Source organism: Podarcis liolepis, assembly GCF_965112155.1.
Source record: "Podarcis liolepis genome assembly, chromosome: 2".
Lineage (NCBI taxonomy): Eukaryota > Metazoa > Chordata > Lepidosauria > Squamata > Lacertidae > Podarcis > Podarcis liolepis.
Genome location: NC_139555.1, coordinates 80,521,676 through 80,542,479, shown reverse-complemented (window position 1 = coordinate 80,542,479; position 20,804 = coordinate 80,521,676). Strand labels below are relative to the sequence as shown.

Below are 20,804 nucleotides of genomic sequence, written 5' to 3'. Positions count from 1 at the left end.
CCAATATGGCAGATAGCATCCCCGCCCCCAAACAAAAAACCAGGCAAGTCCATTCTATGCTCATTGCATCCATAGAGTATCTTGAGTAAAGTTCAACAGGTGATGGGAATGATTCTCATTGAAACTGGGCCTCCTCTTCACAGGAAGAGGGCAAAAGGCTTTGTCAGTGATTCTTCTGTGTATCTGAAGAAGTGTGCATGCACACGAAAGCTCATACCAAGAACTAACTTAGTTGGTCTTTAAGGTGCTACTGGAAGGAATTTTTTTATTTTGACTATGGCAGACCAACACGGCTACCTATCTGTAATCAGAATTAATAGGTAAAAGATAAAGGACGGGGTGTCTCTCTGTGTTGCCCAGCTGCTTGTAAATGATTTGTCTCAGTGATGTTACCTTGTGGGAAATGCTTAGAGATAAAGTGTGGGCAGGTGGGTGTGAGTAAAGACTTTACCTTGCAAGGCGCTTGCCTACCTTTCTGCCTCAGTCAGACCCGAGCAACCTTGTGAATCCCTTTTCAGACGTCAGTGTTTCCAGAAGCAATGGTCCACAAATCTGCACTTTAAAAAGCTGCCTGCTGCTCAGCCATGAAAAGGTCAAGGGAACTGTGCTTCTAGCAATGTCCGTCCTCCCCGTTCCAAGCGAAGAGATCAAAGCCAGGATATAAGTAATATATTACCTGCAATATAAAATGTGAGCACACCAGGCGGGCTGCATATCCTTGCTTCAGCTAGAATCTGCCATAAAGGATAGTTGACTGTGTGGAAAGAATTAATATGACATATACTTAACATGACTTTGGTGCTCCAGGTGTGGATCCTTGCGTAATGAAAATGGCACTGTGCAATGTGTGCATGCACAAGAGGGCAGTATCAGCCAGCTTGGATATGGGAAGGGGAAGAAAACCCTTAAAGCCTTAAAACAGGCACTATTGCAAGCGTCACATCATACTTGTTCCACATTTGTAAGAAATTGGTCTTTTAATGTGGCAACACACACACTTTGGAACTCCCTGCCCATTGACATCAAACACGCTCTTTCACTATACTCTTTTCAATGCATGCTAAAAACATTTTTGTTTAGGCAAGCCAATCCAGACATACTGAACAATTTAATGCGTTTTAACCTGGTTTTAGCTAATTGTAGATTTTGATTATTTTTTAATGTTTTAAATAGCTGTTTTTACTGATAATTTTATATTATTAGAATCATTTTACAGTGGTGCCTTGGGTTACAGACACTTCAGGTTGCAGACTCCACTAACGCAGAAATAGTACCTCGTGTTAAGAACTTTGTTTCAGGATGAGAACAGAAATCGCATGGTGGTGGCGCGGCAGGCCCCATTAACTAAAGTGGTACCTCAGGTTAAGAACAGTTTCAGGTTAAGAACGGACCTCCAGAACGAATTAAGTTCTTAATCCAAGGTACCATTGTATTTTATTCCTTTTGGAAAAACCACTTGGATGTTTCATTGCAATGAAGTGGTATATACAGTTTGTGAAATAAAACCAAATAAATAAATAAAGACATCTCAATAAGGACTGAACACATGGTTAGCGGCCACAGAATGCTGGGTGATGTTGGTGGGAGGCTGAAAATGGAGGAGTGAGGGAATGGAATGGAGTATCGTGGAAGGAGGTATGGCAGAATAGAAGTAGTCCACACCACAACATTCTGTCACAAGTTCCATTACACACACACACACACACACACACACACACACACACACCTGCCTTAGCCTTACTCTTCAATACTTTCTTTAGACAATGTATGAAAAACTTGTCTTTCTACTTTATCATCATTTGAGAACTAAAAAGTGGGTGCTTTGAAGGGCTGGCTTGACAGAGTTGTGTGAAAATCCTCATGCTTCAGATGCTGTGAAGCTTTTGGAAAGTTCTAGTTGTGGTGCTTGGCCGATGACGACCACTTTCCTCATGGAAATCACATGCTGCACGAACACAGAAATAAACACATACACATGTGAAGCACCGTCAGAGTTGGACATATGAGCAAGGCCCAAACAAGGAGTGTGTGGCTGAAATCATAATATATAATAAACCCTGTTACAGATAGGTAGCCGTGTTGGTCTGCCATAGTCAAAATAAAAAAATTCCTTCCAGTAGCACCTTAAAGACCAACTTAGTTCTTGGTATCTTCAGAAGTGTGCATGCACACGAAAGCTCATACCAAGAACTAACTTAGTTGGTCTTTAAGGTGCTACTGGAAGGAATTTTTTTATAATAAACCCTGTGATAGTAGTCTGAATTTTGACTGTGAGAAGCACCTAGACAGCAGCTGTGGATGGGGTGGTGAGGCAGCACTACACACCTGACCTCTGGCTGGTCATTTTGCTGCTGCTTACTAGGAGGTACAGAGGGAGGTGGTGGTGAGTCTGGCACAGTGCGAATGCGCCTGCAGAGTCAGTCCAGACTCCTGCCAGTGTGTTTGCACCACATCCACCTCCCTTCTCTCTTTATCTCCTGTTAAGCAGCTGTGATGTGTCCAACCAGAGTCAGCTGAGTGATGGCACCCCAATGCTCGCTAGTGCTCAAAAGTCATATTCTCTTCATCTCTTAGTTTGTTTGTTTTTAAGAATTAGATTAGCTATCTTTTAAGTTTAACATGAGGTTAGAATTGGTACTAAGCAAGTAATCAAACACAATTTGGGTTTGCCTCTCTTGTTTTCTAGGCAGATGTGCTGATATTGATTGAAAAGGTGAGGGCCATCTCTGCTTTGCTACATTAACCGAGGAAGTCTGTTAGAACTAATTTGCAGCGTTTTGCTTTGCCATTCTTTTCATTACAGTAATAAACAAGCTTAACTTGTGCTTGATCCCTGTCATCTTCCCCTCGTCCCCCAGGGTCAGGGGAGCAAAAACTTGGGCACGGCAGTTTAATCATTTGTAGGATGTGCAAAGGCTTCCCGGTTATCTTATGCATATTCCTGCCTTGCCAAACAACAGTGTTCGTGCGTTTGCCACAACATTTACCTGCCAAGGTTGGTGTGCGATTTTCAACAGGGTAGGATCACCTGAACGTGCATTGTCCATATTATTTTGGATGATGCTATAATTACAATCCCATCTCATAGGCATAGGGCAGGGCTGATGGGAGCTGAAATGGTATCTGCTTAATTGTACAAGCTTAAATGTATATGATTTGCACAATTATTGCATGTACAAGCATTTCATGTAGATGTGTGGGTGGGGGTCCAGCCGGATGTCCACCTCTCTGGTCAATACAACTGACTGCCTACATGATTCTTACATCAGCGAACTGTAAACACGAAGGGTCTGTATGCATAGTGCAAAAAGAACCCCCCCCTACATATTAGTAGTAAGAAGAGCCATTGTATGAATAGTGCTAGTGCTGTGGTACTAATAGATCAATCACCACCTCCCAGCCTATCCCACCTCAAAAGGCTGTTGTGAGAATAAATAGAAGGGAAGGAAGAATAATGTACACCATTCTGAACAACTTGGAGGAAGTGGCATAGTAAATAAATATGTACAAATGCTCTTGTTCATATTAAAAGATGGAATGGCTGACTAATTGGTCACGATACCCAGTGATGGCTACTGCAGATCATTCAGAAGAACAGACCATAGATTTACTAATTCTCTGCGATGAAAAGTACAGCTCTTGTTACCTTTCCTGTTCTGGTGAAGCTTTTTGGTTTCTGTCATAAAATGAACTGATCCACTCCTGTGCTTCCACTATTTTAATGGTTTTAGTGCAGGAATTCATGTGGCCACCTCCTCTGGGTTCAGTAAAGTACATTTCTGTTCTAGCGGTTCTGTAATGGAGGTCAAAATGGTGTGAAAAGAATGAGCCTCGCTTAGCCTTGAGCTGGGTCAGCTTGAAAATTCAGAAACGAAAAACTGGCTTACATCTTCACCTTCCTCCCACAGAGAACGTTTCCCTCGTCTGGCACGATCCAGTCTGACGGACGTCATGTCACTCTTGCACGAGCATGGTCATGTTGCCATTGTGAGATTCTGTAGATGCACCATGGGCGTTATTTGGGGTGCTGAACAGCATTTGAATATAATAGCTTCCATGTTGTAAAAAGCTGAAATAAAAGGAAGCCCTGTGGAACTCTTTTCTTAGAAAGTGGGCTTGTGAGATTTACTATTTCTCTTCCAGAAAGAAAGAAGCTTGGCTGTTAAGACTGGGATCTTCTGTTGTTTTCATGCCGTACATCTTTTGCAGCTCCAAGGTCTACAGGTTAAAGCAAAACAAATGCAAACTATTAGAAGTTTTCACATTGTGTGTGTTCAGATAATATTTTCTGTTCTTCCCTTTGTCACCCGCCCCAGTAGTGCATACATTAAACCAGGTGTGGGTTACCTGTGACCCTCCAAATATTAAATCATGTGGATGGTGAACCTTTGACCTTCCAGCTCATATCAGCCCCAGCCAGCATGACCAATGGTTAGGGGTGATGGAAGCTGTAGTGCAGCAAGTATTTGGAGGGGCACAGGGACCTCATCCCTGCTGTAAGTTTCTAGGTTCTGATTAACAGCTGGCTCTAACTGGTATGGAGGGTGGAATAAATGCATCTGTTGATATTTGTGTTTCATAGAGACAGAACATCCACTTGGTATCAATAGTCTGTTGCTTGTCTTTATATTTTCTTTTTCTCCCCAGCACACCCTTTTTCTGTGGCTGAGATTTAGTTTAAGCACAGCACCGTGACAACAAAATATGCCTCTTGCAGGACAGCACAAATTGATGACTATGACAGCTTTTTTTGATAACATGCCAAGAAGCTAGTAAATGTAATGTTTAAAAATATATAATCTCCTCTGGACCAAACTGGCTGAGCATGTTCAGTGAGCTACCTGAACATAAACCATGGTCTGGTTTGAAATGCTGGATAATTTATGAAGGTAATGTCTGCTCAAAGAAGGACTGGGAAATGGGCAGCCTTTTCCATACAAATGTCCACACCTCCCTGCTTTGACAGTTCTGAGGGGGAGGTGAAGGATTGTTTTGTCTGCTAATGCTGGTTATACAAAGTGTGTGTGCTGCAACAAAAGGCAGGAAATTCCCTAAAGCTACTGCTGAGGTGCTGTCTTGGGCCCTTTCTGCCAATTCAACCCCCTTTTAATACTTCTTGTCCCTTCCTGGATTTCAGTATCCTCTAGTTTGGGGTCTGCCGGCCTTCCTCGGACCCTCAGCCATCCTGAGCTGCTTGCCTCTGTCCTCTACACCAACCTTGGACAATGGGGCAGCTCTAGACTTGGTCATGCTAAGAGGACACCCAATGAAACGATGACTAATTTAAGGCATATTGATGCCACCCTGTCTCCAGCAAGTCTGGATCCCAAACCCCATGGTTGCAGCTTCCTTTACTACTGAGAAGTTTCCTTCCTTTTCATGGTGAAAATCTGCTATGGTTACCCTTTGTTCTGAATACTGGAGATGTGACCTAGGTGAGTATCATGGATCCTCATGCCTGGACTGAGAGGTGGCATAGAAGAAGGAAGTTGACATACTAGCTGCCTTGCCATTTTTAAAATGCAGCTCAGTGGTAGAGCATGTGCTTTGCCTAGAAAAGGTTCTGGCTTCAGTCATCGGCACTGCCAGGTAGTTTTGAAAAAGATTCCCGGTCCGGAATCAGGGGCACTGCTGCTAGTCAGGATTCCCTGAGCTTAATGGACCAATAGTGCTACTCAGTATAAGGCAGGTTCTTTGGCTCCTATGATATGCATTGTTCCCTTTAGGTACCTTATAGCACTCCTGGGGCTGTGTACACTATGCATTTATTTAAAGCACACACACCCCCTCTGAATCCTGGGAACTGTAGTTTCTCCAGCACAGAGCCACAATTCCCAGCACCCTTAATGAACTGCAGTTCCTGTAATTTTTTGTATGTGCATGATGGAATGATGTGCCTTAAAAGAATGGTATGCATGCAGTGTGTGTGTGTGTGAGAGAGAGAGAGAGAGAGAGAGAGAAAGAGAGAGAGAGAGAGGGAAAACTCCAGGAGGCCCTGGATGCCTGGGCACCCATAAAATCTTCACTGTGGGTGCCTGGCCTCCACCCATCGCCACTACCTGCTGCTTTACCTCTGGCTCCACGGTGGTGACTGGGCTGGGGCCTTCGCCTCGGGGCTTCTGTTGGGGCCTACTGTGGCCACGGACGTGTGCCCAGGGTGTGCTTGTGGCCTAAGTGGAGGCCTTAGCCTGGTCACTGCAGTGGTGGGAGGGTGTGGGGTGGCGGAACGCCATCTCCATGGAACTGTGGGCACCCATGCTCTGCTGCTCCCTGCCACCGTAGAAGCACATCCGCAACCACAGTGGCCCCCAACATAAGCCCCACGGTGGAGGCAGATGTGATGTCATGTCATCGTGATGTCATGTTGTGCACGTGTGTTGCTGGGCACCCAGAGTCTGGGGACCAAGTCAGTACCTCTGGGGTGTGGGTGTGTACACACACACACATCAAATATGTTTTCCTGTGAAATGAGTGTAGGACGCTCAACATTCTTGTTCAGTCTCTTGACATCTTTCTTCCCAATACTGTGGTTTTTGTGAGCTGGCAAGTTGGAGATTGATCTGTTTGCTTTTGTAATGTTTGTCTGTTCGTTGTATATGGAATATTGTACAGGTTGGAAAGAGGATCTAACATGAAATATCTTTCAATAGGAGATATTTAAGTGTGTGCCCTTAATTTTTTCATTTGTAAGTGTGCTTTGTTTTTGGTGAGCTGGCAAGATGTGGGTCTGTGTAATATTTATTTATTGCATGTTCAATATGATACAGTTTGAAAATTGAAGTTAAACACTCTAGTTTTCAATTTATTTCAGTGAGAGAGATTTAAGTGTGCGCTTAACTCTTTCATTGAAATCAATGGGAATTCAAAGTGTTTAATTGTAGCTGGATTTTGCTGAGGTTTGTTGTTTGCTAATGGCTTCCTGTGGAATTAAGTAACAAACTTATTAATTAATAATGAATTAATTACACATACATGAGTTGCACATGCATGCAAACATATTTAGTAATGTGAAGGATTTCTGCCACTTTTGCATTCTGCGCACATAGAACCAAAACTAATGATAGATTCACTGTGAAAAGCCTTGTTTCTCAGTTGAGGCTTGATTCATAACATCAGCAAGATATTTAGATGGAGGTTAAGATTAGAATTTTTATGAGAAAGTTATACATGCCTCACAAATGCATAGACTGGATTTTTTTTTGCTTTTTTTGTATTGAGTGCTGTGACACTTTTAATGGAACTCTTTTACGGTTATTGGAAATGTTGAACATTATTTAAACATTATCCCCAGATAACATGTCAGCTTCACTAAGGGCATGGGAAAGTTAACTTTTCTCTTCATTGCTGCTTCCATTCGAAAATATGGGTTGTAGTTAATAGGTACCATTTGGCACTGTCTCCAGAAGTAGCATGGTTGGCTGCACACATTTAACAAATGAGAGGCTATTCATGAGTACAGGTAGAGAATAATGATTAGGGCTGAGCCAAATGTTCTTCTGGTTTGCTTTTTGCCACAGAAGCAGAAATTTGGGGTGTCTGGCCCTATCCCTGTGTTTAATCTTTAATCCTGCATTTCTTCATGGCTGCTAGTAGCAATTTATGTTTCCATTCTCTTGTGGTGCTTCAGTGCCACTTTATATATATATATTAAAAATAATCAGTTTTATTTCTTCTTGAGTGGCATTATCCAATAAACTGGGCTCGCCATATTTCAAAAAGTGAAAATCTGTTTTTGGCCAAAGTTATTGAGCTTTTTCTGCAAAATCTCAAAAACAAAAAAAGTGAGAAGTATTTTGCCTGTTTTTGAGAGCCAGTGTGGTTTAGTGGTTAAGAGTGGGGGACTCATAATCTGGTGAACCGGGTTCGCGTCCCCGCTCCTCCACATGCAGCTGCTGGGTGACCTTGGGCTAGTCACACTTCTCTGAAGTCTCTCAGCCTCACTCACCTCACAGAGTGTTTGTTGTGGGGGAGGAAGGGAAAAGGAGATTGTCAGCCGCTTTGAGACTCCTTAAGGTGAGTGATAAAGCGGGATATCAAATCCAAACTCTTCTATTTGGGGGGGAAATTGCGGGGGGAAAAATCAACACTTCCGATATGGACATTTTTGCCGCTTTTAGATAATTCTGACCAGATGCCATTTTTGATGGCTATGTCTGGAAAATTCTGGATGTATGGCAGCCCTAAATAAACTGGACACTGGATGGTGATGTCTTCGTGCTAGTAATCCAATCAGATTTGGCTATATCCTGATGTCTTTGAGGGCAAATGAAGTAGGGGAAGCACTTCTAATATAGATTACAGGCAATATAGACAATACTAACCAATCAAGGATCACACTGGCCCATTAACGATTTCATTGCCTTTTGCAGTGATCCCTGGGGAAAAAACAGGGGTGGGGCTCCTGTTTGACACTTGACCATACGAAACTGCCTTATATGAAGTCAGATTGTTTTCTTTGTCCACCCAACCCACTATTGTCTACTCCGATTGGTACCTTATTCTGCAGGAGCTTAAGGCTCACAGTTATAACCTTCCATCATCGGTTAGTTGCTACAGCCCCTTGATCTACTGCCCATTGAATGCAACATCTGCTTCTTTCTGTCCCCTATGAATCACACACACAGCTCCTAATCTGCTCTGGAGGCTTGGGGAACCCAAGAGGAGGAAGAGGAAGGTCCACTCTTGTGACATTCAGTACAACCCATGGATGCTCTGTGCAAAATCAATGGGTTGCGGTTAGGTTGTGGTCTTCCACCATCATCTCAATGCCCCTGTACATGATGATTGCACACAGTATTTAGTCAACCTCATTGGGCTATTAGACTGTGCTGATATTTGGGGTGGGGAAAATACTTCTGCTTCAAGTCCATGTACTGGTTCTTAGGATGATGAACAAGCAGTCGTGTTCTTCTGTTTCAGAGCTTATTTTCAGTTCAATCCTTTTTAGACTTTCTGTTTAAAAGCACAGAAATTAAGTGATTCGGTAAACACTTCATCTTTCTACTCTCTATTTACTTTACAGTGGAATGATTGAAAGTATATAACGTGATGATTAAATTGTCCCCAGTGGCAAAGGAAGAAAACTCAAGAGTTAGCAACTAGTGATATATGTTAATTGCAAAAGAAATGAATGAAAGAATGGGCACTTTACATCTCTTCTGTGAGTAATTCAGATTTGCAGATGGCATTGCACAGAAGCATAATTGTTCCGACAATACCCGTTGCAGCCTATTTTTAACTAGAAAATAACAGTCAAGATGTAACTCTATAACACCTTTTGGATTTCCTTTAATTAGACCATCTTTATAATTATCTGAGGTGTTTTATTATAAGTCAGTTTTTCTATGCTGTTGATGGATGTTTTGATGCATTTGGAGGTTTTCATCTTTAAATAGACTAATTTGGCTGTTTTTTTCTTCTTCAAACGGTTGAATTCAGCAATGGAAGGACAGGAAGATTCAGTTTCCATGCTGCTCCATGACAGAGAACAACATCTTATTGAACATCTGGCTTCGATGTACATAATAAAACTTAGCAGCTGGAAGGAACAAACCGACTCCTCAGAAAGTAACATAAAAGACACAGGAAAGAATCTCCCTGTTAAGATTCCACATACTCTGACAAGGGAAGATGCACTAATAATAATAATAATAATAATAATAATAATAATAATAATATACTAGTCTCTCTTTCAGTTGAAATACTGAAAATTTCTAAGGAGAGTCTTAGCTCATAATGGGCTAACAATACAGAAGCACAGATTTCACCTGAACATTGGGAGAAACTTCTAGAGCAGGGAGGGTAGGGCTTTCTTTTCAGCCTGAAGGCCACAGGACCTTCTAGGCAATCTTCTGGAGTCACATGGGCAGGGCCAGAAGCCAAAGTGGTTGGAGCAACAAATACTAATTTACTCACACAGCCCTCACTACCCTTTCTTCCAGTCAAGCAAGACGCATTAACGGAGTTCAAGGACACATTCTAGACAGGCAGAAACACTCAAGGATGGAGCAAAGCAGGAATGGTGAGGGATGTAGCCTGAGGGTAGTTCAGAGGGCCACACAGAGAGGCCTGGAGGGCTTGAGGTTTTCCAGACCCATTTTTGTTTTTGAAGGGGCAGGCTCTTTCAAAATGACACCAATTACCTCCTAGAGTGGTAGTGGGTTCAGACTTGCTGGAAGTCTTCAAGCAAAAGTTGGGTCAGCCATCTGATGGGATTCCTCTAACTCTGGATTTTCTGCATCAGTTGTGGACTTAGACCAGGCATAGGCAAACTCAGCCATCCAGATGTTTTAAGACTACAATTCCTATAATCTCTGACCACTGGTCCTGTTAGCTAGGGATGATGGGAGTTGTAGTCCCAAAACACCTGGAGGGCCGAGTTTGCCTATGCGTGACTTGGACCAAGTAACCTACAGGCACCAAAGATTTTGGCTGTTTACACCTATTACATTTTATTCTAGAGTCAATGGAAACTGGGCACTCCTTTGTTCTACCTAGTCCACTCATGTAATCTAGAGATCTACTGCATATTTTTTGGCCCCCAAAAGCACTTCTTGAGAAACTGTTTTCATTCTGACTGACTCTGCATTACCCCACAATGCATCCATTGCATTGAAAACAGATGTAGGCAGTACTGGCCATAGGGATGTGTGTATGAGTGTCCACTCCTATCCAATGATGTTGTGAATGGGCATCTCCCCAGTCTGCAGTTGCCACTCTTTCTTCATTCCCCATGCGCAGGGTGGGAAAGGCATGGGGAGGATTTTCAAATGCCGGTCAAGAAACCATACCCACCCTTGTGGAAGGCAGTCTCTAGAATCCATCCACATTGAAAACAGCATGTTGAGGACAAGTGTGAATGCGTCGGGGTTGAGAAAAAAACAAATAAATACATTTTTGTGCTACAAAATGGTTAGTGTGTACACAGCCTCTGTGTTGTGGATGTGAAATTGAGATTTCCCTGTTGTAGTAAATTGTCTTGAGAGGATAACTTTTTAATTATTGGCTCAGATGTATAGCCTACCTAACACCTGCTGGTTCAGCTGGATAACATTTCCTCATAATGCTCGATGTGATTTGAGGATTATCTGCATAGATACAATGTATTTGCTATGGTTGAAGAACAATATGAAACTGTGCTATTGCGTGAAATTGTGTTTATGCCAACAGCAGTAGAACCCAGTGAAATTAGGAGTGCCTGGTGAATAACATCTCCCGTAAGGATCTATGCTAGCTGGGCATGTACCCTTCTAGCTGTGGCGAATCCTAGGAGTCAGCTAATTATTTGAGGTTGCACAAGCAAATAAGGTCGCCCCTATCACCTTTATCCATGAAGACCGTGCAATTTGTGCGGCTCAATGGTGGCGTAATATATTGCCTGTTTATTTCAGCTGTTTTTATGCAACAGGGGCACAAGGGTTTCTAAGCGGTGTTCAGAAGGGTTACATAAAGCATACGGTGGATAAAACCAATTTAAAAGTACTGTAATAATAAAATAAAAAAGGCAACCCTGTTTAGGGAAGTTTTTAATGTGTGACATTTTAATGTATTTTTAATCTTTGTTGGAAGCTGCTCAGAGTGGCTGGGGAAACCCAGCCAGATGGGCGGGGCAAAAATAATAAATTATTATTATTATTATTATTATTATTATTATTATTATTATTATTATCATCATCATCATCTTCCTTAAAATGCTTGCTGAAATGGAAAGGACTTGATGAAGCACCTGAAGTTTGACAGGGAGCGGGCCTGTCTGAACTCAACCAGGAGATCAAAAATGAAGGGGAAATGTGTGTGCGTCCTATGGGGCGAATGCAGGCTTTCGCTGAAGCCTGGAGAGCGAGAGGGGTCGGTGCGCACCGACTCCTCACACTCTCCAGGCTTCAGGAAGCTATCCGCAAGCCTTGGGAGCCCGCGGGAGTTCCCGCCGGGCTCCCCCGGCTTGCACAGCGCTGCCTCTTATCCCGAAGCCCCGGTGCGCTGAGCAGTCGCGACGGGGCTTGGGGTAGCTCTGCGCAAGCCGCGGAAGGGCTCCCCCGGCTTGTGCAGCACTGCCTCTTATCCTGAAGCTCTGGTGCGCTCAGCAGTCGCGCCGGGGCTTCGGGTAGCTCTGCGCAAGCTGCAGGAGGGCTTGCGGAGAGCAGCCTGTTCTGGGGGCTAGGGTCGGGGGAAGCTTGGGCTTCCCCTGCCCCAGCCTCGCGCCTTGGGGGGGAAATAATTTTCCCCCCCTTTATTTCCCCCCCAAAAAACTAGGTGCGCCTTATGGGCCGGTGCGCCCTATGGGGTGAAAAATACGGTAATTAGGATTTTAATTAGTGTTATTCTTCCATTAATTGCCCATCTTTTAAAGGAATTTTCCATTTGTCTTTTTCTGTCCCTTTTTTTGTTGGTACCATACAAATGTTTTATAGGTAGGTATTGTGAAATTGCTCTCCCATCTTTTGTTTTCTCATCAAGAAAGCTAAATCCACAGCTTACCAGCAGCGAAACCATATGGTAAGTGTTTCTAAGAAGTGCTCCAACTATGCAAATCATATAGGCATTGCAGAGGATGAGATTATGTTTTCAGCTCATTTAAGTCCTGGTAGATTACATTTGTTCATTTTTCAGTATCCGGAATATATATGGCATTCCCCCTAAAATTCTGCTCATTCTTAACTTTTCCTTCTTTGTGTATATAAAATTCACATATATAACTTATAATCTATTTATTAACCTATTGATTTGAAAAATGTACATGGCACTTTTCAAATTAAAATAAAACTTTTTCTAGGTTTTTTAAAAATGAAGTTTTAGAGCAGCTAATAAAATCTGAAATGTAAGTACAACATTATAATATAAAACATTACAAAATCTTTAGCAGTGGAGATTAAAACAAGAACAGTGAGTCTTATTCAAACTTTTAAAAAGGTATTTAAGGCAAAAAAATTTTATCAAAGTCTGTGCCAGGCAAGTCTCAGGGAGAACATTCCGGAGGTGTGGTGCCACAACTGTAAAGACCCTGCCAAAGGTCACATTTATGTTTAAAGGTGGGGAGATCCAGGGGAGATTTAAGTGAAAGAAGGGGATTGTTAAAGTAACCTGGCCTCAAGCTCAAAACTTTTGAAATCAGTGGTGCTTACTTCTGAATATACATCCATAGGATTGCAACATTAAGGATGTTTACTCTGGCATCTTGAAAGTTTGTTGTATAAAACTGTAGGGTGGAATTCAGCATAGCGCTAAGGAGACTGTTTCATCAGTGCAAGCATTTCAGCTTGCCCCTTATTGCAGGCTAATTGTATCTGGCCCCTTATATTCTAAAGTGGCCTTTTTGGATGCAAATGAATGTATGTGTGTGTAGGGGGAATCACAAAGCAAGTTTAAGCACACCCTAAGTGTCAATTCAACCTTCAAACTAGAATAAGCTTAGGCTTGTGTTAACAGACAAAGCAAAGTTTGCTGGTTTTTCAGACTATGACCAAGAATATGTAATCATTTAAGACTAATGAGCAACCATAAAATGTGAGCCTTTATGGAAAACTGATTCTGTCCAATGACTCTGCTTAGCAAACGTTTTGTAAAATGATTTTCTCATTACCCAGCTAAAGCAGCCAGAGGTTAAAAACACCCCCCCACACACACATGTTATGACAGGACCCAAGGATTTGCCTCCTAGTATTTCCTTTCTTGAAATACAAAACATGGCAGATGCCAGTTCATTTGGAAGAGCAAATGGTGATGGGAATAGTTAATCCTTTCTTCCCATCATGTGCTCCTGTTCAAATTTGCGCCTGGTAGCATTTCAGTGAAAAATAAATTTGAGCATAACGTGAGATTCCAATGCAAAAGATATGCTGATGTAGCATTTGGTATATACCTTCCAATATGTCACAGGTGAAAATGGGGACATCCTTGTGACACCCCACTTCCCAAGGATCACTGCCCAGGCTACCTTCTCTCCTTCCTGGCTTTCCTCCACTTTCTCTATTCAGTCATCATTCTCTTTGCAGTTCTCTGTGTTCCACCAGAGAAAACCCATGAAGGTGTTAAAGAGATACTTGGAAAAACACATTTTCTACCATATGTGATCAGTATTCAAGACAGCTGCTGTGTGTGTGTGTGTGTGTGTGTGTGTGTATGCTTGTGTAAGTCTGGCTGTGCACTGCATGGTGCCTTGGTATTCACGCATGCCCATTGGCCTACATGTGAGCTGAAGCCAAAATGTCTTCATTCACCGACTCTGATATATAACTTCTAGAGATGACCCTGGGGAGGAAACCGAAACCTGAAAAATGACAGCTCTTGTGAAGTGCAGACAGAAGATAAAGACAGCGAAAAAGGAAAAAGCTGAGACAGTGTTTTACCAGGGACTAATAAATAGGGACAATGCCTGACAAACAGGGATAGTTGGATTCAGGATAACCACAAGGAAGAGGAACTGTACCAGTAAAGAAGAGGGCAAACGAGGCACTGGATTGCATTAAATTTGCTAATTTATATGTATCCAGCGTTTTTTTCTCGGTGGACACAGGGGTACGTGTACCCCCAAACATTTAGTGAATCTAACAGGAGAAAAAACTTTAAAAATTTAGTTTCTTCTCTAGCACGGTGAATCTTCAGTTCTGTTGCTACCCCCGACGGCGGCCTCATTTCCTGTCACGGTGTTTCCTGAGTCTCAGACGGAAGCGAGCGTTTAGTGTGTGAAGTAGGAGATGGAATCTAGCATGGTGATTGGTCAGTTTCGTAGTTTCCACCTCAGATGGCAGTTTCATTTCCTTGCCCGGTGTTTCCTGAGTCTCAGACACAAGCAGAGGAATCGGGAAGATGTTAGTGCACACAACCTCATGCTAATGTGGAAGTTACTGTGAGCTGTCAGCTGTGTAATTTACTGTATTTATTTCCCCCGATTTGAAGTACAAAATGGTATTTTCTTGAGTCAAAATGAGAGTCCCCCAAAACATTTTTTAAGAAACAAAGCAATGTATGTATCTATGCAAATTTAGAAGCGGTTATTGACAATTAGCAGAAATACAATACCTTTCACCATGGCAAAGAAGATGGAGATATTGATGGGCGACTTCAAGGTCCTTCCCTACTCTCTCATCTTAGGGTCCTTTATCTTTCAGTTGGACCTGGACTAGACAAGCCTTCAGAGAGAAGTCCCTCAAAGAGAGCATTGCCCTCTGTAAAGTAGGACACATGGGCGCCTTCATTGGCGTGTTTGAATCCAACTCAGTCCCAGGGAAGAAACACTGAGTCTGATCAAGGAATATTCTAAGCTGTCTCTAGATCAGAGAGCTAAGTCAGTGGAACACCTTTCAGATAGACGTTTAAATGTTGAGATGCTCTGTTGAACGCAGGTATTAAATCTTCAAAAACACACCCTTCGTGACAAATTGGCTCCCCTTTTAATCTAGTCCACACATACAAGTAGTAATGATGTAATACTATTAGGGCAGGAAGGGCCTGTCAGGCAAAGGACACATAGCTTAATGGGCCATCGACTGACTAGTCCTAAGTACTCTTTGAAGGGATCAGGAGAAGGTAATGTTTGAAAATACATGGCTCAGGAAGAAAAGCCTACAAGCTCAATACTTTTTAATTACTCTACAAATATGACTTCAGGTAAATGACAACAGATAAAAAATCAAGCATGCCACCTCATGGACATCATTTTCCAGACATTAATTTGCCATTTGACAAGTCATTTTAATATGTTGTGATGAGTGTTGTCTACATTTATCTAAATCAGTACTATTCAAGATTTTCTGCACAGCAATCAGCCTTAGGAAGAACAGTTGGAATCTTTTAATTTCTTTTTGTCCGCCCATCTGATTTCCCTCTTTCCCCTCTGTTTACTCCCCATTCCTCAAATCAATAAAGCTTTCTTTGTTAGGACCAGTCAACATAGTACTTTGTCCTACTCAGTCTGGTTGTGCATTCACATTACAGAAAATGAGAGTGCAGAGAGTGAGGTTCTCTTCAGAACTGGCCACCCTGAGTGGCCCCCACCCCACTCCTGTCAGATATAGGCTAACGAAAGGGAATGTGTGTGGCCGATTTATGAAGCTTTTGTTGGTTTGGAGCCAGCAGGTCTGATTCTTGACATCCATGATGTTTCTCAGTTCTTCAGTCTGAACAGTTTCTGAGGATCTGACCTAGAAGAATACTCTTAATTCCTCTTCCTTTCCAGCCTGTCTTAGACTCACACTTTGCTCCCCTTTTTGAGTTTTTGGATTGCTATGTGACGGCTAATCTTGCTTCTTTCATCAAAGATTATATTTCTTGTCACCACTGTCCTCACTGACACCACCCCACCTAGGATTGGAGACTCCTCCTTAGGCTGTGGACTTCTTCATCTTGAAGAAACCTATACAGACACAACCCTACAACTCTTGTGGGACCTCACATTATGTATACACCTGTCCCCCCCATATATATAATATAATGTAGCTTATATTGAACATAGGATCAAGTTCCATCAAAATTCCTAAGATTTCCTTTCATAAACTGGTTGATCCCACTTGTTGTAGCCACCCTCTATTTTTCTTCTTTTCTTCTTCTTCTTTCAGTAGTATAGTAAACAGCTGTACTGGGAGATTTGATGTAGTGATAAATTCTATCCTGGGTTTCTCCAGCTGAAGTAATGGCCGTGACTGCTGCCAACAGTGTACTTACTAGTGACGCCAAGGACATAGAGTAAGGGGTGGATTGTTGCAGTGGCTGCTCTTTTGGGGCTGGCTGGCAGTGTTGGTGTAAAACTGTTCATGGGAGCAGAACGCTTCTAATGGTATCTTTGAATGCGCTGCACTGCTGTGATCAATTTTACTGATAAGTGTCCTCTAATTAAACGGAACGAGAAGATCACGACTTATTTTAAACTGGGAAATGAGTTGGATGTAATTGTCTAACACTCCTAATGGTTTTCCTGTACCAGTCTTTCATTTTTATTTTGCTGGTGATGAAGATGCTGCTGTTGCAGCTGGAGACTTGAGCACCCTAGTCTTCATAAAAACGGGCCTAATATGTACAGAATGAAAGAGATCGCTATTCAAGTGAATCCCAGAATAGAAGAAAATGCCGCAATACTGCTAAAACCTTTGAAATAAATGCCGTGGTTATACAATTTAGTATTTATACCAAGCACTGCATTCAATTAAACTGAATTACAGCATAATCCTATGCACGTTTTCTCAAAAACATATCCCTGTATGCACATGATTATTCCCAGGAAACCGTGCATAGGATTGCTGCCATAATCATCCTGTAGCGGTATGTTTAAGACTAGATGCTTTTAGCGCCTGTATTGTTTAGTTGTTTATTTAATTAGTCAATGAAAATCATGTCAGTATACTTTTTAGCCTTAACTTCAACAATGTGAAGTGTTTATAAATTGCTTTGTGTCTGAACATGCTTCTTAGAATAAAGCTTTAATTTAGATATGGAAATCCTTGACTTAATGTACCTGGCTTTGTTTTCAGCATGAGATAGGGACCAGGCTTCTTGCTGAAGAAGAGAGGGACCACCATTTATCTTTTTGAGATTGTCAGAGTCTGACAGCTATGCACTTACAATCCAGTTAGCTTGTTTGCTTTTCGTAGCTGAGATCGAGAGCTAGTAAATCTTCTCCCTCATCTCTGATATTCTAATGCTACTACTTAGCATTTATAGAGCACATTTCAAGCACGTAAAGCAGTTCTATGCATCATCTGAGTAATCTTTATTGCCAACTCTGTAATGTAGGGCAGCACATTATCTCCCTATTGCAAATGGGAAACTGAGGCTGAGAGGCTAGCCTCACCCAGTGTTTGTGTATATATGTACACGTGTGTGTGCTATTGAGTTGATCTGAACGCAGGAATTTTGGGATTATAGTGCACATGTGTGTCTTCACTGTTCTGCACCAGATATTAATGGCCATTTTAATCTGATGGTAATATGGGAATGGGCTAATGCCAAAGATGTTTTAGGTCTGCTGAAGGTACACGCTGATAAAAGCATAGCAGCTATTTACTCTCTCCTTTTAACAGGACAATGCAGCCGAATATTCCCACCTCACCTTGGCACATCACAGATAATCCATGGCAATGGTACCACCGTTGGCACAGTAATAACATTCCAGTGTTCTGCAGAACACCAGCTGATTGGACAAGGGGTTGTCACATGCATTTGGAAAGGAAACAGCACACAGTGGACAGCAGACATTCCTTCTTGTAAACGTAAGTATTTTCCCCCAACTGATTTGGACAGTTCTTTTACCTTATCTTTTCCGAGTTGATCCATAAGACTGGCAAAGCTGATGATGGATGTGTATGGAGATAATGAATGATTGTTACTGTATTTTTCCGTGTATAAGACGAGCTATATGAGGTTCAAAATTTAGGCTCATCTTATACACGGGTAGTGCTGAGGGGGGACGTGCGAATGGTTTTTTGGCACGAACCTGAGATTGTAAGCGATTGGCTGCTTGATTGCTGGGGGGGGGGGGGTGTGCCGAAAATCACTCACCCGCCAGAATGCAGCACGCAACCACTCGCGTCACTTACAATTGCCACTTGCGTCGCAGAAACCACCTATCAGCTCCCTGATCGCTGCCAGCGGCCACCAATCACGCTCTCGCTTGCTGCGACAAAGGCAGCTGTTTATTGGCTGCCGCAGCGGCAAACAGAAGAGCTAATGGCAGCGATCAGGCAGCTGCGAAGCGAGCGATTGTGTGCTGCGTTCTGGTGGGTGAGCGATTTTAGGGATTCCCCCCCACAACAATCAAGTGGCCAATGCTGAAAATCACTCACCCACTGGAACAAAGCGCAAGCCAAAGTTTTTAAGCGGTGATTGGCCACTTGATTGTTGGGAGGGGGGCAGATGCCAAAAATCGCACACCCGTCAGAACGAAGTGCGAGCCTGAGATCATAAGCAGCAATTGTAAGTGACGCGAGTAGTTGTGTGCTGCATTCTGGCAGGTGAGCCATTTTCAACATCCCCCCCAAATAATCCTCCCCAAAAGCTCAATCCCCCCTATTTTCTAAATTTTGAAGCCCCCAAAATAGGGGGCGTCTTATAGATGGAAACATATGGTACTACCATGTGCAAGAATACTTGAGTCACATTCTGATACCACCAGCTACCATCAAAGAAAGGCTTGTGGAAAGCTTTATGAGGGATATAAATGCTTACGCTTGTACTTGTTTCATTTTTGCAACTGTGAGACATGTTCTGTACCCTTTCTCAGAAAACTGCAGGTCTGACCAATCAGGCTGATTTTTTATATAACTTGTCTGTGAATAGCTCTCTCTCTCTCTCTTTAATTTAATGCTAGGCTTTTGGGGGGGAAATTGATTCATCTCCTAAAAATATGGATAGTTCTGTAAAGCGCAATTAGGCTACTGCCGGTAGATAGCAGAAAGAAGAGGCTGTCACATTGACAGTGGGCCTTAAATGGCAACAATATTAGCCCCTTTTCACTCTGTGCCTTTTCTTATTTATTACATCAGTGGTAATGGTCCAACTGAGGGAAAAGAGGCTGCAGCCAAGCCATAGGATTTCAGCAAGTTGCTATCAATCCTAAATAGACCGGAAGTGCATCCACATCTAATTTTAAAATGACAAGGGTCTGCGTGGCTTGCCCACTCATCTGAAATTTGCTTGCAAAGCTGAACCACAGTGGTGCATTCCTGGTTAATTGTGTTTCCAATCACAGCAAGACAATGCCAGCAACAGCTGCTCTAAAGAGTATAAAAGCCGTCTTTGGAAGGTGTCTTAATAAGATATTACCTAAATATCTGAGCCCCATGTTAAAGTCTTGACATCCACTTATTCAAATAAATCAATATGCACACTATACTCAGTGCTGTTCCTCCTTTTCTTTGCACTCTGGTGTACCTGTAGATTGTGGGCTGCTTAGTCTGATATCACTATTGAGGGCCAATATGTTCATGGCCCTGGATCTCCCTTCTTACGGTTCTTGAACTTCAAACCACAGCTAGAGTGGACAGCCCATCAAATAGAAGATTCTCATCTGATAGCCCTTCAGAGAGAGGACACCGGGCCACCCTAGTCAGTGGCGAACGAAGGTGTCATGACACCCGGGGTGGAGCATCACTATGTAGGGTGCATGTGCGACGTATGTGCATGTGCATGCACTGTACGTAGCGACGCCACACATGCGCTGTACATAGCGGTTTGCTGCTGGAGCTGGGATCCTCTGCTTGCGGCTGAAGCCGCGAATGGAGGATCCTCCACATGTGGCTGCGGCGGCGCGATGGCTGCGGCCCCCACGGGGTGCCTTCTTGTCACCCCCCCAAACCACCTGGGGCAAACCACCCCACCCCCCATTGTGACGCCACTGACCCTCGTACAAGCCATCAAGTGTGCCTAGTTTTGTGTGCTGACTTTAGCGGATGCAGCAGGTGATATAGCAGAACCAAAGATTATTCACATGTGCCTGATATCTACCTAGATCCAAGCTAGCAGAAAGAAACAGCCCTAGGAATTATTCTACCTTAATGTAATATGTGAAACTGCCAGGAGGATGGCACAGCAGACAATGACTGCTGCTTGCCTGTCTGTGCCTCACAGCTAGCCCTGTTAAATACCACACATGTTCCTTTCTAATATTAGGAGTATCACTTTTCTTATTGTTTGTCCCTTGATCCTTCCTGCTCCCTATTCTTTGGTGTGCTGAAGCATCACAAGTATGTCTACCAATATTGGATTGATGATAGAAAATCTCTTGCACCTCCTTAGACTTGAAAAAGTGTGACCCTGAGCAGCGTTATAGCTTTGCTTGCTGGGAAGATGAACCCTGACACTGTTATCCATAAACA

General features: G+C 42.8%; 1 protein-coding gene across 1 annotated transcript in view; it reads left to right on the top strand.

The window, feature by feature from the left end:
• Positions 1 to 20,804, top strand: part of SUSD3 (sushi domain containing 3) — a 50,196-nt gene that overhangs the window by 9,405 nt on the left and 19,987 nt on the right. Inside the window, exon 2 of the mRNA XM_083489431.1 lies at positions 18,012 to 18,200. Within this exon, the coding sequence (XP_083345557.1) occupies positions 18,012 to 18,200 (189 nt within the window). The remainder of the gene's footprint in view (positions 1 to 18,011; positions 18,201 to 20,804) is intronic.